Raw genomic sequence first — 13,705 nt, forward strand, 5'->3', positions numbered from 1 at the left:
AAAAAACAAACCAAAAAAACTCCTGGCAGAAATCTCTTTCCCTCAGCCTGTTCAAGAAGGCTTTGCCAACAGAGCTGTACACACAGTTACTGTAATAGACACAAGGGCTTGATAAAACAGACAAAAGAACATAATTAACAGACTTAGAGGCAGTGTTGGTTCCCTGGAGCTTTAAATTAGCACCAATAGCAGGAAAGGAGTTGATTCACTTAACAGGGCTGGTGTAAGGGAAAGGGGAAGATGAAAAAGGAAAGGGAAAGGGAGGCAGAGCAAGAGAAAGGAAAGGAAAGTAAAAGCTAGAGACTGTACACAAGCTGTGGGCTAGGCTTGTTTGTGTTCTCATGAACTTTGCATGGTGACATTTGTTATGCACCACTAGGCACATAAGGATCAGAACCAGATCCAATCCATTATGTTACATTTATTCCAACAAACATTTTGGTGCCAGTCTTTGTGTGAACACAAGTAAGACAGCGAAGAGACAAAGAACTTTTGCTAGTTATTCACAGCAGAAACTACTTTTTCTGTTGATTTACCTCACGAGGAAGCAGAAGTTTATTAATGATCTCTGAGCTGGAGAGCAGATGCTACAACACTTACACAAGATCAGGCACCTCAGGCATCAGTTTTGCAGCACTGTCTGGGAAGGGGATACCACACACGGTGATCTCCTCACACCATTGGCCCTCGTATGCCCCTTTGGCCATCCTTCAAGTCCCTCCACCTGGATCAGGTTTAAGAGGCTGACTCACACTTCCTTGTGTGCATCTAGAATTACTCACAACGAAGGGTCATCCAGGCCAGCCAACATGACTGTGCAGAAATCATTCCTTCTCTTTGCCAGAAAGCGTTCCCAGGAAATGGATGAAGATATAAACAAAATCTGGATCAGATTTTTTTTAAGTCATCCAATGCTGCTGACAGTCAAAAGCCCAGCCATCAACACTCACAGTTTGTTCTACTAAAGCCATCACAGCTACAAGACAGTGATCATTCTTGAGTATGTTCTACAGTAGAACATTCTTAATTGCACCTTTATTACCAATGGGGAACTGTATCAAACTGAGCCAAGTTAGAGAGAAAAAGGGAGTGTTAAATTCTCAGTAGGACAAAACCTTTCTTTCAAATACCAGCTATTATTTATCATTTTATCATGAGTATCTATGTTCTTTATTCTTGAACGTGAAATTATATGCAAAGGCAATCATTAAAGTTTAAATGTTTACACAGTTGTTACCTAAGCAGAAATAGGAAATTTTCTCATATAAATTACCTGTAGCAGATAATTTACCTGTGCTTTAAATCAGTAATTATTGAAGCTACATTATTAAACCTAACTTTTCCAATTAATGAATGCCAAAGAGATTGGAGAATAAGAGATAAGCCACCTCTATTTCATGTCCTCCTCAGTGATACTGATTCAGACCTTGTAGTCACAACATTAAAACCAGGATGAAAGGTCCTCTCAGTTTCACTTTTAATGTGCATTGGCTGCCACCAGGAAAGTAATACATTTCATAAAACCATACAAATGACCTTCACCAGCCACCAAGGGAATGCAGCAGACAAGTTTCCAGCTGCTCAGAGCAGTGCTGGGAAAAGCCCTGGTGGTCATTTACATAATCTGCCACTTCATGAACACCAAACAACCTGAAAAGACATAAAAAGCAGTACATACTGGTTTTCCATCAGGTTCTTATATCTTCAAATGTCACTTTTATGAAGTTAAGAGTTGTTTTAGTTAATTATTTTTAACCAATATACGATAATTTTTAACATCTAATAAGATGCTCAATACATAGGTCAAAGTAGTAGTAGAACTGCAAAGACCCCTTTTCCTTTGAGAAGGGGAAAATATTGAGCAAGTTGGGCTCTTAAATGACAGCATGAACTATTCATAATGTTCAAGTACATTTCCAGGGAACTCATGGTAACCAGTTTAAACTCAAAAAACACAGGAGCAAGAACTACACTTTATCATGACCAGGACCAAGTAAGAAACATGTCAAGTGCTGCTACATCATAAGGCCAGCACATGGGAACTCAATGTGGGAAACGAATCAGAAAGCAAAAAGGTCATTGCATAAAGTAAACAACTATGTCAACAAATCTTGCCAGTTTCTAATTTAAGACCATAGACATTGTTTACAGAAGTATTTTTATTAAAATGTGATACTTTTTTCCATTCTCCTTCCACTAACATGCAGGAGTTACAGGACATCATACATAAATACTAGCTATACTGTGACAGATATATTTTCACTGAGTATACTCTATCCGATGCTGAATATTTCCAAGGAGTTGTGGCATCTCAACATGACATCAGTACCAAAACTATGATTTCAAATACCAAGTAAAACAAATAAGAAGTTACAATCATAAGAGGAAGACACTTTATAGACCAAATTATTTTCAACTACTGGTGCTCAAAAATAAAATAGTTACAAGCAACTAAATAGCTATTTAAAACCCCAGACTAATGGGGGTGGCAGGGGGAAGTAATACTCATCACTGAGATATGCTGGAAATTTTAATTCTACTAGATGACAGACATGAATTTAAGGAGCAGCAAAGCTGAAAAGCTAAAGATAGTTCAATTCACAGAACATCTAAAATACTCGACAGACAACATGACTGAAGGAGGGAAGATCTATCAGTGCAAATAGTACAGCAAGGCATCAGTAACTGTAGATCTTTCTCCAGTGTATTTATTAATGCATTTACATAAGCCTACATTATAATAACATGCTTAATGTAAGCGTACTAACCTCAGCTTGCAATTAAACCTCATTAGATAACAATACCAGCAGGGGCAGTTGGGACCCTGCTTACCACTGTCACTTATTGACCTTCTAAGATTGAAAGGTTATCCTTCTATTTATATTTTTTCAAGCCAGATAACTTCAATTGGACCATTAAAAAAATTCCTGCTAACCAGGCTGACTATTCTCATTAGCAGCTCACAGATAAAGGAACAGATTTGCTTTGGTGCCTCTACCAGGTTCAGCTCTAGTGCTTGAGAAGGTCCCACAAACACTCCAACAACTGGGATGATAAGCCCAAGAATCAAACTCTATCCCAAATCCAGAGCATTAACCAAGTGAACAATACTTACAAGTCCATATTACTATACCAAGCTTTGAAGTCCAACAAGGGAGATGCTGCGCCTTGTTCTTAGAGCAGAGAGCAGCAGAAGTTGAAAGGAGGGCAGAAAAAATCGCTTTTTTTTGCTGTGGTTATATCTGGGAGAGATCATAAACTGCTACATATTATTGCTTTTGTGCTAGAAAGTAGTCATCCTTATCATAACTCATAACCTTTTAGAGAAGAAAATTTTATTTTAGTTCTTCTTGGCTAATACATATCCTAGACCTAGTAAAGGTCTGGTTGGTCTTCTCATAAAAAGAGATAAAGAAAAAAGTAGACTAAAAATTTACTTTTTCAAGGCCATCTCATGCAAACACTAGTTCTTTTCCACCCAGATGATTCCTCTTTTCCACCAAGGCTGTTGTTTTTTAGGCTTTGGATATCTTTGAGTGAAGTTACATTTCACAGTCTAATTCAGCATTCAAAAATATCAGAAGCAATTAGACTGTAGAATATTTTACAAGCCATGGAGAATTTCCTTGCTTGCACCACAAAAACTGAACTGCAAAAAGGACTAGACACTATCTTGGGTGACATCACCTTGGACAGACAAAATTGCCTAATCAATCTTTTTGATCTCTTTTCTTTCATGGCTAATATACTGAACTTCATAATTCTCCTCCCCCCCCAAAGAAACCACTTCTGAAATGCCTTTGACCTCGGGTATCTTAGGTCATGTGAAATTAATTACCATGAATAGGTATAATTTTGCATTTAAAAAGATTTATTACAGTTGCTAAGGGTCAGCAGTGGAGCTTCAAAATGTCTTTACAAGTACAGGACCTGACATTTACTATTATTATATTATATTATAATATATATATTATATTACTATTATATTACTATTTCCCTTAGAGGAAAGAAAATTAAGGAACAGAAATGGAGGAAAACATCTATTCACACCACACAAAAAGCTAAGAGAAGACTGCAGTTAACCAATGCCTAAGGAATTCACTGTTTCAATTTTAAGATGCACATAAAGCCACAACACCCCAAAGTGCTCCAAGTACAACACATCAGTTCTCCTACTGGCCTGTCCTCTCTCATCTTTCTTCGGTCTCTTTCCAGGGGAGGGGATATTTCAGAGCCCGGGCAAGGAAACTCACAGGAGCCCCACACTGAGCCCTTGCCTTCTCAAAGGCTAGCTTGGAGCTCAGCCCTGGAGGATGCATTCCACTCCCAAGCTCCACTTCCATCTCTTCTTTAATCCTAAAGTGAAACGTATTTTTGGGAAGACCTCAGAGTAGGAAAAAGAGCTTAAGATGCTGTAAAAGTGTGGGATGTCTGGCTTTATTCACACTGGCAAGTCTTGGCCTGGCTCCAAGCCCTGTCAATGCTGGCCAATGCAGATGTCAGGGCACTAGCACAGGACCTGGAGGAGCAGAGTCACAAATACATGCAGCAAGAACACTGCAAATGCACAAGACTGTATAAGGCTATACATAAAAAAAAGAAATTGAGCTTGGATTGGAAAGCAATGGGAACACATGATGGAAAGGAAAGGGAGGCCCAGCGCTCAGGCATCCATGGGCTTTGAATGCAGCTCCTGACACCTTGGAACAATGCCCCAGCTGGCTCCATTCAAGAGCCTCCCATATCCAAGACTTATAACTGAGGGGCAGGGAAATCTAGTGTCATTTTCACTGAATACTGCAAATCTTTGGGCTTTTATGCCTTTTTTGCAGAGCACAACCTTCTGAGCAAAAAAGCTTTTTTTGCCATCCCTGTGGGAAAATTTCCCAAATGCAGTGAAGAAAGAAGTTTCTGGTAAAAAGACAGAGCCTCAGTTTGCCAATGCTGGATCTGTAAACTTCCTCTAGTGAGTGACAGCAGTAAGCTCCGACAGGCTGTGACAGACCTGACTCCATGGGTCTAAATTAAGTTAGGGAATCATGTTTCTCGTGCTGACTGTGTTCCACCTGTCAAGTTCAGGAATAGCAGAGGAGGAGAGGAACCAATCTGAAAGCAAACTTGGAAAAGTACCACCTTGGAAAATGGAAAAACTAAAGCCAGCAAAGACTGAATCCTGCAAGAAGGTAAAGGGAGGGCAAGGTTAGTACTGCTAAGACAAAGGGAGACGCAAAAATAGGATGGACCACACAAGCATCAAATCCTGTAAAGGCAGGAGAGGGGAAATGAAGGGCAGATGAAGCAGGTCTGGAGCTTTAAAAAGAAAAGTTGGGTCTTGATGGGGAAAAAAAAGTATAGTGACAAAGGCAAAAGTGGATATGAAATAGATAGGGCAGTCAAACTCCAGATTTGCAAGGATTTGCCAGGCAGGCAAGGCTTCTGACATGAGAGGGTGCAATAGTAAGTGGAGGGATAAAACAAAGAAACAAACCAAAAACAGGGTCAGAGAGTAGGAGTAAAGAAAGAAAATAGGGTAGAAAGAATTGTACTTGCAGGGTCCTAAAGTGGGGCACAAGACTTCTGAATTCCTTAACACACCTATCAAGTTTCCAGAAACCTTCTGGAGTTTCAAGTGTGAGCTTTCATCCACTACTTTGCTCTGTAATTATAAGCTGAAACAGCAGAGATCTGCAAGATGCAGTTAAAAATCCCAGGCTTGCTGATAAAACATGTAAGTAGATAAAGATTGAAGCTATTCATATATTTGGACAAACTAGGGTTGATTACAAAATCTGTGTTCATTTTCTCTTTACCTATATGAGACAACTAACGTGGGTACTGGAGCACTAAATTATCCTGCAGACTTGAATTCAAACTCCACTTCTGTTAGCCAGAAGTTCCCCTGTAACTCATCAGAATCATTTAAAACATAATTTTACATGCAATTACTAACTGTGTGCCAGATTAAGAGACTTAGATCATTAAAGCCAGTCTTTGCTGACACCAGCATAATCATCTTCAAGTCCCCATCCCATGCTGATCAAGCTCCATGTGAAAACTAAACTAAATATTTTGGATTGTTTGAGTTTGCAGAAGAGATGAACCCTGTAAATTCTGTCATAAGGATCAAGAGCCTTGTTTTATATCAAGAAATCAAGTATATCAAGTCAAATCCTCTGGGATAATTTAGCTAATGTCTCAAATCGGGCACTCACAATTAGTAGCCAGTTCTGATGCTTACCTTTATTTGCAGTGGCTAAAATCCACTGTGACAAGATAGCATTTTTGCACTGCAGAAAGGTGTTCCGACAATAACATATGTATGAACTAGGAAGTATTAATGAAGATTAATATAGAAAGGTATAAAGGGATAGAAAACAATGCTACATAGTTTAAAGTATATATATAAAGCTATCCATACAACTAGATGGTTTAATTGGTAAGGCTATACCACAGGAAAACAGTTAAATCCTACTCTTGAAATTAGACTGGACAAAGCAATGGAAAAAAATACAGTAAGTAAAAAAACTTGCACAGCTTTATAAACATACACTGAAATGCTCTGCCTCAATATTTATTTGTGTATAAACTTCCCTATTGGTTAAAGTTTGGTAACAGACAATTTTCTAGCAAATTTTATTCCCTTTATTTTTAACAAAAATCCTTACTACACAGCCATCATAGGCTTGTGAGTTGTAGTGTGTACAGCTCTGCTAAGGTGTGTCTAAGAGAGCACTGAGCCTTAGCTGAATACATTTATTGACCTTGAGACTCCATCCACTTTAAATGTTTGTGCCTTGATTTCAAGGCACAAACATTTAAACACAATCAAACAACACACACAAATGAAAGGCATGGTTCTAGCTCAGTTTACACCAAGAGTGCAAAACCAAGTTACTGTACTGGGCACTACTCCAAGAACTCTTATCTCACCACCAGGGTGCTGAAGCAGGCACCTCACAGCACACTTGAGATACCTGAAGTGTTTTACTCACCTATCTATTCCCTGATGAGAGCAGGGAAAGACACACTGCTCTCCTTCTAGGTCCTTTGTAAAACCTTATTGAACTGACTTAAACTCAGCACTATGAAATTGCAGTTTTACAATTTTTGTAGGCTAAGCTAGTTTATAAAGGCTCCACAGATTACTTTTTATTTGGTTAAATGAAGGGCAAGTAAAATATAATTAACATGGAAGGACAAGCAAAATTCTTGGAATGAAATTTGCAATTCCACACAAAATACCTAAGTTATCATTTTGTTTTCTGCAATTTAAGTTAGATTACATTTAACTAACCTCTAAAATCTCTCTACCCTACTAAGCAGTTAATCAATCTAGTTCACAGAAAAGGAATTTTAAACAACCTGAATGACTTGGTACATTAAAAGACTTTGACACAACAGAACTCAAATCAGTCTCTTTCTATTTTTAAGGTACAGTTGAAACTGGACTTTCTTATATTAGGTGATTTCTGCTTAACATCAATATTTTCCTTGCAATTTGAACATGCCAGTCTTCATAAACCTGTGTCTTGTCATGCCAAAATAGCCATGCTCAAATTTGAATTGGACATGCAGCAGTTGGGAGTATGTCCTTTTATAGGAGTCTAATCATTAACAAGGCTTTCATAGCTTCAGGTGTTTAATGGGCCATGAAGTTACAGAGTTACAAAGCTACAGCTACTTCAAATCCTGTGAGTATCTGACCATACCCTGTGCCAGGGAAACCCAGGAGCTTGGCAGGATCTGTCTGATTCCACAGTACAGAAGGAAAGACACTTTATAGGATATATCCATGTGAATACAAGCAGAACAACTGAAAACAATTTTACCTTCTTCAATACAATGCCCATAGCACTCACAGATAAGTCACCTGGCACATTCTCAGTATGCCTGTCATTCATTCCCAGTATCACTGTCATTTCTATGCTCATGTCATCTTTATGCAAGCTACAGGACTACAGTCAGTCCTTTCTTTCTCACCACATTTTCCTTCCTTACTTGATCCTGCCCTGCCTAATGCTCCTTCTGCAGGACCACCACTCCTCTGGGCAGCAGTCAAAAGCTGAGCTTAGAGCAATCAGCTACCCACACACACGCCTCCTCTAAAGAGCAAACTAGCCAAGAATGCATTGGATGAAGAGTGCTGGATATCAGCTTTCAACCAAACCAAACCTAAGCCAAAATAATTCAACCAAGGCCACAAGCCTTGCATTGCCCAGTGTCCTGTTGCACAGGAAGGAAAGGAAGGTAACAATTCCTTACATTACTGATGAACTTCAGAAGGGCAGCACTCCAGAAGTAGCCATTCATTGCTAAAGCACTGTTGCAGCTTTATTTGAAACAAAAAACCAAACAACACCACAGACACCCCCCACACCCCCTTTTATATTTATATCTGCTTTCAGGATTTCACATGCATGCCACTCTTCAATAAATGCAATGCATGCAAAATAGTAATTATCCCATTTGCAGCACCATGCTAGGTAGAAAAAAAACATGAGCTTTCCCTGACAATATTCCAGGTTCTTTCACACATTCAAACTATGAAGTAGGAAAACTTTCCACCGACACTTATGCTTCTGGGCAAAGCATCATTTTTCTCTATCAGCAGAACAGTGTAAAAAGCAGTCTTTAAATAGCATTCAAAAGCAAACTTCACTTCCTTTATCATCCCAGAGCATGAAAGATCCTCAGTAAGTTTCAAGCCAGGAAAGAGAATTAAAATGAGAAATGCACAGCATGAGAGCCGAGGAAAATTCAAAATGAGCAAGTAATTATATAAAATTTCAGTCAAGACTCGAGTAGCAACACCAGGTGGCTTCAACAGGTTTGAAGAGTGAGTAAAGCTGACCCAGCAAAGGAGTAAATACAGTGACAAAGGCTCAAAATCTGCTGCAATGGTCTCTGAAAACTGCATGTAGAAATAAACTAAACCAAACCAAAACTAAACAAAACCAAACAGACATGCTCATGCAAATAACTATCCTGATTTATTAACAAATAGAATCTTTCCTCTTTCCTTAAAACATAGTATCAGATGTTTATGTGCATGAGGAAATTGAGGGAACAAACACTACAGCATTTTATCTGTTTTCACTACACACTGACACTTTACTTAGAGGATTCAGCAAGAGTAAGAGCAAAGTATATTTAACCAAAATTACTCTAAAAAGTGCAGCAAACAAAATAAAGTAGTACATCCAAACCAATATTACCTTGGAAAACCGAGCATTTATCCACTTTGTAAAGGTTTTTTTCTGTACATCATTGTGTTCATCTGGAGAGAGAGAAGAAGAAAACAATGAGTGAAAATGCATTTTTCTTAATCCTAGAGTGTTCAATACAGGTCACATTAAACACCGTCCTGAGAAGCCAGAGATTTTTTTGCCTTATCTGTCAATAAAGCTTTTCAACCATCCACAACACTTTAGTACTTGCAGAGTCGCACGAATGTTTTGCCTTTGCTAGTAACCACAGCAGGTTCTTTGCATTAGAATCAGCCTCACAGCACCTCCCCAAGCGGGTTTGGGATGCATAAAATTCACAGGCTTCCCATCTGGTGAAAAACAACCTACGAAACCATGGGCTTTTAATTAACAGACTTGGTCAACACCTTTTTGCCTGAATGCATTACTCCAAAAGGTGCTGAGGCCCTTATTCAAGCTTCTGATGCAGATAATAGTCTCTCTGGTAGCAAAGCTGCTGTGACAACCCTTGGAGCACTGGCAGCCTAACCCATCCTCAGCCTGCTTTTGCACCTGGGTTCAGAACTATGTTAGTGATCAGCCACAGACAAGCTCAGCTAAGGTGTGGGAAGGACTCAGCAGCCCTTCCCTTCAGATGCCCTGCTGGTGTGACACCAAAGTACAACCTAGGGTCTGGGAGACAGCCACAAGGACCCAGCAGGACAAGGAGGAAAGGCAGGCAAGCACCTGTAGGTCAGAGCAGAGGGAGGAGCAGTGGCCTCCAGCTGTGCAGAGAAAAGGCAGCTTCCCAGGATGCCTAAGGAAGCCATTTAGGAGTCTCCTGCAATTTTACAGAGCCCATCCCACTAAACCAGGGTGAGTCACCTCCAGCACAGGACAGACACTCCTGCCTGTATCACAGGACATATCTCGGGTAAATTGCATTGAGCACAGCTAAAGGTGAGCCTGTGTTTCATCACTTGAATTTAAATGACAGTGAAATAACTGATGACAACCAGACTAGACAAGGGAGGTTTAACCCAGTTTGGATGTCCAGGTCTGCTTGCTGCAGACAAGAAAATACATAGATGCAGCCTGTCAAAAGCTTTAACCTCCAAATCCCTGCACAAACCACTGCCAGAACAGTCAGTACCTTACACCTGGCAAACCTGGACAGCTGCAGTCCAGATCAGGAGTCTCCAAGAGCCCTTCAAGACTCCATCAGCTTCTTGGCAGACCAGTCTTGAGATACCCTTCAGTCAACCACAACATGCTGCTGTCTGATTCTCTCTTGCAGAACCTCTTGGTGGCAGTTGGCATCAATTTTTCCAGAATCCATACCACAAAGCAGCCAACCACAATGGCTTTCAGACTAACTGTCTCTGCACTTGGAATGAAGCCATAGAAAAACTGACTGCAACTCAAATTTTCTACTTCACGCAATCACAAAAATTTATGCAGTCTGAAGCAATATCAGATTATGATTAAAAAGCACCACTTACAAGCTCATATACCTCAGCAGCGATTGAGATGGTTGTACAATTAAGTTACCTATAAAATCCAGATATTAAAAAAATTAAAAACCACAGAATACAGCCATAAGAGTTCCATATCAATGACCTCAACATTTCTCATTTCTGGCCTAACACACATCTGAAGCTGACACTATCCATGTATTTACATCTCATATAGCTAGCCAAAAAGCTGTTACATACAGAAACCAACAGTCAGGTACGTTTTACCTAATAGCAAGGGATAGTGTATCAGTCCAGATACAAGAAGTCACATTGCTAAGAGATGAAGTGTCCTGACAGCTGAAAAACTTCAGCTTTATGAAATTGTTCATACCCATTTAAATTAAAACCTTCGTTGTGGCCTTCTTTTAGGCTACAGCTGAAAAGCATGCTTAGGACACAAAGGTGCATGTCAGCCAGGAGCCATTGTTTCACCCTTCTATGCCTGTGCTCTGTAGCAGCTAAAGCTGATCCAACAAACCCTACACTTGAGTCACACCTCAAGCTCAACCAGACATCAAAGACAGCCCAATGAATGAAAAGATTTTTCTGAGCAAGCTTCAAGATAGCTAGAGCATGTGCACAACATGCCATGCTCAGAATGTTTAAATTCAAGGTGTTGTTTCAGGGGGGTATAATTACATAAGACACCTTGTTAACCCTGTCTTTTCCCCTCGGTGGCATACTCAGAGACAGACTGAACTAAGTAACTTCCTGGTAGATCCTAAGTATCCATCTCACAGGAGCCTTGCAGACAAGATGAAACTAAAAAAAAAAATTGTATCTATATATATATATATATTTAATCCATTTTCCCCCCACCAGCCTGTTTTCTTTTTTTCCTTTTAAGACACAGGAATAGACTTAGATGGATCCAACTGCCACTGTTGGAGCCATGTTTTCCATTAGCTTTAACTGCAAATTTGTATTGAACATAGTGAGATTTAAACATGTTTCTCTTTTTAAATATCATTCATTAACCAGTCTACCCCTTTTGTGACAATACCCCCAACTACCCCCCTATGTATCATGATGCTTTCTTTCCTATGGCTCTGTCTGCGTTTTTCCTTCCTTAAGCATCTGTGAGAATGAAGAGTAACACCACAGTTTAAGGTATCACATTCTTTCAATATTATTACTCCTTAGCATGACAAAGGCAAGGAACAGAGAGGCCAAAACCAGTTGTATGACTGTGCAAAAGGAGAGCAACGGTTATGAAAAGGGTCCTGGATTTATAAATTCTGTGCAGTTGGATCTCTACACACCCCACTCTTGGATGGTTCAGCCCCTTCCCGAGCACAGGCGTGGCAGAGGTGACAGCTCTGCTCAGCATTGTGCAGCTTCAGCCTGCCAGGACTCCCTCAGCTCGCCTTGCTCCTACAGCTCCTCACCAGCACCTCAGTCCAGTTGTGGCAGTGCTCCTGCTAGGTGTGCTGTGGTACACAGAGCACTTACTAAAAACCCAGCCCCTTTTCCTTCAAAATGAGGGTTTTCTAGGAAGGAAAAAAAATCCACATCTTTGATAAACAAACTACTTAGTCTTGATAAAAGACTTGGTGAACAGAAGTATATGAATGTATGCACCCCTACTATTCCCTAAGGAGCAGAGCATCCTTTCTATTTCTTAAACAAGCAATGAGAACCCCCACAACTCACATCTTCCTAAAACATCCTGGTCAGTTATAAAATCCATAGACAACCGTTGCAAGTCAGACTCTATTTCTATGTTTGCTTTATAAAAGCCTCTGAAGCTAGGATTTTTGTAACTGGCCATTACAGCTACAGTTTTGTCAAGCTTTCACCTTTAAACCCCTGAACAAAAAAAACCCCACAAAAATAAAAAAAACAATGAAATCGTGGTGCTTGGATAGCAACATTGAGTTATTTTATCCCTCAAAGTAATTTTGTATAGATTCCTACAAGTTTGTAAGGCTAACCCCCGGAGGCTGACATTATGATGCCGATAACAAATTAACCACACTCAGTCAAAAAACACAGTATCACCATTCAGCAAAGCACACAGTAATCCAGCCAGCCAACTTCTCACACAAGACATTAAAAATGTCAGCAAGTTACAGCCCAGTGAGAAACAAATTCACCAAATTGCTAAGACATTTGTTTCCTTTCACACCGCTGTAGCCTGACAAAGAAAGCCAAGGACTGACTCAGGGCCAAATTTCGCTTCATTACCTACTGACGGTTTCCTCTGGTCAACGTGGCTCTGCTTGCCCTCCAGCCACTTAATGGACTAGTAATGGACAATGTCAGAACAGTTTGTTCCTTTAAGAGGAAATAAAAACAAACCTAAACACACACACACACAAAATTAAACTCTTGTGATGACAAAAGAGAGAAGAAAAGCTTCCTATCCCGGATGCCTGTTTGCTGAAGCCTGCTTCTGTTACACAAGATGATGTATGTCCACCCAACTGGAGAGCGCTCGAAACAACCGGCTCCTGTGATCAGATGTCCTGGCACTCAGTCGCCCCCAACAGCCACTTTTGTAGCCTTACATACCCCCTCCACCCACAACAGTGTCCATAAATTTTGTTTGGGTCACCTAGAAAACACTAGATGTTCAAGTCCTATCTATTACCTGGTGAATATCATATTGGAGAGTAAAAAGGAATCTAAATTATCTAAAAATAGAAGTCAAATGCAAACGCCTCACTGGATTGTGGTTTGTCCTCTACTCAACCTCTTTTTCATGCTGAAACAGAGCTTTCTTATTTCCCCAAAACACATTACATGCTTGCATGACAGAACTGTATTATTTAGCTTTTGAAAGACAGAAGTTATCGCACCCAAAACAGCTGGCAGAACAGCACTATAATGAAAATGTCCTGGAGAAGCACAGACTTGATTGGCAAATAAAGTACAGAAATTGCCCAACCACTCCAGCGCATGTTACCAAGGGTCAGCTCACATTCGAAGACTTAAATTTGCCTTCACCACCTCATTATTTAGGTTCTCAGCAAAGGAATTTAGAAATAAAAGAAAGAATTA

General features: G+C 39.9%; 1 protein-coding gene across 5 annotated transcripts in view; it reads right to left on the bottom strand.

Moving 5' to 3' along the window:
• UTRN (utrophin) overlaps positions 1–13,705 on the bottom strand; it is a 344,257-nt gene that overhangs the window by 277,610 nt on the left and 52,942 nt on the right. For all 5 annotated transcript variants that reach the window (XM_014879021.2, XM_014879020.2, XM_014879022.2 and 2 more), the window contains one exon: positions 9,216–9,277. In XM_014879021.2, the coding sequence (XP_014734507.1) occupies positions 9,216–9,277 (62 nt within the window). The remainder of the gene's footprint in view (positions 1–9,215; positions 9,278–13,705) is intronic.

This window comes from Sturnus vulgaris, chromosome 3 (genome assembly GCF_052056855.1).
Source record: "Sturnus vulgaris isolate bStuVul1 chromosome 3, bStuVul1.hap1, whole genome shotgun sequence".
NCBI classification, from domain to species: Eukaryota; Metazoa; Chordata; class Aves; order Passeriformes; family Sturnidae; genus Sturnus; species Sturnus vulgaris.